At 29.5% G+C, this 4,566-nt stretch overlaps 2 protein-coding genes across 2 annotated transcripts; one reads left to right on the plus strand and one right to left on the minus strand.

Moving 5' to 3' along the window:
* The first annotated feature begins 442 nt into the window (after positions 1-442).
* On the plus strand, positions 443-2,271 carry LOC105282740. Its single transcript, XM_026969792.1, has 7 exons — positions 443-728; positions 944-1,132; positions 1,259-1,352; positions 1,488-1,580; positions 1,667-1,705; positions 1,810-1,898; positions 2,126-2,271. The coding sequence occupies exons 1-7, from the start codon at positions 624-626 to the stop codon at positions 2,264-2,266; spliced, it is 750 nt and encodes a 249-aa protein (XP_026825593.1). The 5' UTR covers positions 443-623; the 3' UTR covers positions 2,267-2,271.
* A 152-nt stretch (positions 2,272-2,423) lies between these two features.
* LOC113561983 (putative nuclease HARBI1) lies at positions 2,424-4,117 on the minus strand. Its single transcript, XM_026969725.1, has 3 exons — positions 3,554-4,117; positions 3,181-3,323; positions 2,424-2,883 (listed from the first exon to the last, which is right to left on the minus strand). The coding sequence occupies exons 1-3, from the start codon at positions 4,115-4,117 to the stop codon at positions 2,433-2,435; spliced, it is 1,158 nt and encodes a 385-aa protein (XP_026825526.1). The 3' UTR covers positions 2,424-2,432.
* Between the last annotated feature and the right edge of the window lie 449 nt (positions 4,118-4,566).

A 4,566-nucleotide genomic window follows, 5' to 3' on the forward strand; every position in this document is an offset into this window, starting at 1 on the left:
CATATAACTCTAGTGCTTTAGCATCTAACCAATCAAATCTCCTTTCTGAAACACTGTTTCTGATGAGTTTAGGAACGTTCGAATAATTTATATCAGTTGATAAGGTTATAAACTAATAGTAAGTGAAAGAAAAAAAGAGAAGAGGAATTATATATGAAAAATAAAACCTGCTATAAATGCAATGTTACAGTAAGTATATGTAAACTGCTTAAGTAATATAAGTAATATATAAAAGATATAATTACGTAATATACAATAATTATGTATGAAACTGATATCAATTTTAATTATTCGCTCGGATTTCGTCGGTAAAGTTTACTAGTAAAATATAATTTAACATTACTTTATGTACATGTATTGTTGTTAATAATTGTAATATGTAAAGATTATATAATTAAAATTAGCATAGAATAAAATATTTTTTTATATTGATATCTAAGAATATTCAAATGACAGGGAGCACTCGCTCAATTTAGTTTTTCCTAAATATTAGTAATAATAGTAACACTTCTTTCAAGAAAACTGCAAAAAGTCGCCAGGAAAGAGCCACTCAACAGCAGATTGAAGCTCTAGTCACCTTTTTAGAACAACATCCTCATGTGGTATCTGGCAAATTCACAACAATGAACAGTCATACACAATTACAAGGAAGTTGGGAAGACTTAGCCACATTCTTAAATTCATTAAAACCGAATGGCAAAGAAAAAGATGTTAAGTCATGGAAGACTGTAAGTTGTAAATGAATATTATATACATGTAATATAGGATGTTCAGCAATAGAGAGAAAATATAAGAACTGCTTTTCTTCCACCTATTTGCTAAATATCCTGAATATCTTATATATACTTAATAATGCCATGATGTCGTATCATAAAAGTTACTTTTGATGTCATGCTTTCTAAGCTTTCATATTTAATTAGATACTATTGTTATTTTCTTACAGACATGGCGAGATCTGAAATCGAAAGTTTCAGATAAAGTACAAAAATTGAGAAAAGAAAGAGCAGCAACAGGAAATAATCCTATTAACATAAATATATCCGAATTAGAGAAAAGAATTCTAGGAATTATTGGACACGAGTATATACAAGGCTTAACAGGTATACCTGATAGTTTTCCCGAAGAACATGATGTAAGTAAAAAGTATAAAATTGATCCTCTTTTCTGAATTCATTTTATACTTGCATATTCATATATGTTCATATATGTTCATACATGTTCGATTGTATAAAACAATATATGTTTTATATGGTTATAGAATGCCATTCAAGAACTGACAGCAGGAAATGAAAATATATTAAACGAAATGCCAGTTCCAATTATAATCCCAGAATTAGAAGACATTTCAATAGGTGCATTTTCTTCATTACTCTCTTGTTGCAAAACGTTTTTCACAGAATTGTGTGCAAGTGCAATATAAAAATAAATTCTTTTGTCCATATTTGCATAAAGAAATATGACTAAATATATACAATTTTATTGTTTAGACATCACAAATGAAAATGAAGGTGAACTGAGGACTGAACAGCATAATCCTATTGCACAGAACATAATAGATCCATGTATATCATCATCACAAGGTATTATGTTACCTTAAACCTACAGTTTGTTTCATTGTTAAACTACTACATATTTTGAATATTAATATTTTTTTTAATGTTTTCAGGAAATACAACACAAACCAGACCAAGTGAGCCCAGAAAACGTAAATATGCTACAACACTATATAGTTGTAAATGCAAAATAAAAAATTATGGGTATATTTCTTATTTGCAATTACATTCTCTTCTTATGTACATATATTTGCAGGTAGAAATGTAGATCGTTTAGGAGTACAATTATATGATGCTCGAGAATCTTTTGGGACAATAGCAGATAAACACGCTGAAGCACTGATGGTTAGTGTGACTTATTTATTTAGTGCGCAGTTTGATGAACTTGTAAATAAAATTACCAAAACAATATTAAATACTAAGATCCAGTTGTTACTGAAAGAATAGACTTATTACTAATTATTATAATCTATTTCTTTTCATATTTAATAATATTATGTATGCATATTTAATAATAGTTAATATATTTATACATTTAATATTCATACTTAATAAGATTATGTGTTTTATAGATGTTAGCTGAGGCAATGAAATTACAAGCCGAAGCTACCTTACAAATAAGCAATGTTATGGAGAGAATGGCAAAGAATGAGGAACGGCAAACACAGTTATTGGAAGTCATATTCAAATGTATACAGGACGAGAAAATATAAACGTTTTATTTATTCTTACATTTTATTTCTTCTTATTTTATAAATTATATTATTAATATTATTTATTGTATTACAAATATTTACAAATCTAAATTTAAAAGAAACCAAAACTTTATGTTTTTTGTGCTTCATTCCTTAACAATGTTTCTCAAAATCACATTTGTACTTAAATTTCTGCATTATTCTCATTATTCCAGGCACATTGATAATTTGGAAACCAGTCTCGCATAATCTGTTTTTGTACATGTTGCGCTATTGCTCTAGGTCCTCTGCGAAGTATTACATCTTGATCTTCTTCATCTATGTCATTTGCTCGATCTGCATTTGCGTTGTCAACGATTATATTTTCTTCTATCTCCAACGGTAGCCGATAGTGTACACGCATGTTATGCAAAACTGTGCATGCATTCACAATTTGTCCGCTAATGTCTGGAGCATACATCAATATCCGTTCATAGGATAAACATCTCCACGTTCCCTTTATAATTCCAAATAGTCTTTCCACGATACTCCGTGCTTTAGATAATTTCTGATTATAATGGTACTGCCGACTCCACTGAGAATAATGTGGCAACGGTGTCATGAGCCAAGGTTCTAAGGGATATCCAGCATCTCCTGTAAATATGTGCACAGTCATGAAACTAAGTATTTGGACACACAATATTGGGAGTTTGTTTTATGCTACAAATGCAACATTATAATCTTTTACGGAAAACTCAATTGGATGTGAAAATTCTTACCAGTAATGCATTTTTATCAAAGATATTGTTTTTTATGGAAATATGTGTAAATAAACAATACTCTTGACTATTTATATATAACTATATGTAACTAATTACACAATAAAAAGTAGAAGGTGTATATCAGTAAAAAGTAAAAGGTGTAAGTCATCAAGATTTAATTAATGCTCATCAATTAAATAGATTTTCCTTTCCCCTTGGTTATACCAATGTTCCATGACACGTCTAATTGGAGAGACACTCCATATGTATGCATCATTCCTTGCACCTGGATATCTTGCATTTATATTCAATATTTTCATATCTGGATCGACTATCTGTAAAAATGTTAGAGAATTATCTAGTAATATATATAGGTATTGTTATCAATTTATATATATATATATATATATATCTCAAAAGTTTTATATTTTATAAAGTATATTAACACATATATAATATTATTACACACATACACATGTGTTATTAATATATTTTGCATAGATTATAATTAGTTAATAATTAGTTGATAAAACATAAAATATGAAACTTTTATGATTATACTTACCGCTTGAACATTCAAGGAGTGATTGTCATGATGATTAACATATGCCTCTTCATGAGCATATGGAGCAAGAATATTTATATATGTACAATCAATAGCTCCAATAGCTCCAGGAAATGGCTGTGCAGCTAGAGTAAATTTGTTCTGTGCTGCAGCCTTTTCTTGTGCCGTCATGGGAAATTTTATCCATTGACGTAATAAATGTATATTTATTAAATGTGTTACTTTGCGTATGCAACGGCTAGCAGTTGGCTGACTTACTACTAGTTCACATTGGTTTCCAGCCGGTCTTTGATAACTACCGTGAGCAAAAAAGCCAATCGCCACCAAAACTTGAATTTCCGGAGACAAACCAGTTACACGTTGTTTTTGTAAATCTTCTCTCAAACTATTAACAATGTGCAAGACCACTTCTTGATTAAGTCTAAACTGTGCAATAAATTCTTGTTGTGGAAGTGCAAATGGATTTTGCGCATCGCGCAACAATCTTCTCTCTACTTTTCTCTCAAGCCTCCGGATTCTTTCTTGTAAAACTAATATATTCCATGCTAAATATCCTTCAGCCATTGTACCTTAAAAATGAGAGAATATCTTAACAAAGTTTTTATAAAAAAGATATATCTGATTTACACTGTATATACACTACTCACAAAAATTAGAGGAACACCAAACTTTTCTTAAAAACTAGGCAAACTTCAAGCAGCTGTAACTTTGGTAAAAATGAACGAAATTTAAATTTAAAAAAAGGATTTTAAAGCTTGAAACTTCTACTTTCGAACGGTTGCCATGAGTTTACATTTCTGTGACGTTTGGTAATTTTTACATACAAAAAACTGCGAACTGGACAAAATAAGAAATTTTCTTTTTATTTTGAAGGTCTGTCACGTATCACAAACAATTCTGCGAAAATTCTCGACTTTTTATTGTAAAAGATTGAAGTATTCCCTACAAAACGCTATTTAAAAATTTTTCTACGAGTTTTTGTTACTGAGTTATCGCCAATTAAATAAAAATTG

The sequence above is a fragment of the Ooceraea biroi genome, chromosome 5 (genome assembly GCF_003672135.1).
Source record: "Ooceraea biroi isolate clonal line C1 chromosome 5, Obir_v5.4, whole genome shotgun sequence".
NCBI classification, from domain to species: Eukaryota; Metazoa; Arthropoda; class Insecta; order Hymenoptera; family Formicidae; genus Ooceraea; species Ooceraea biroi.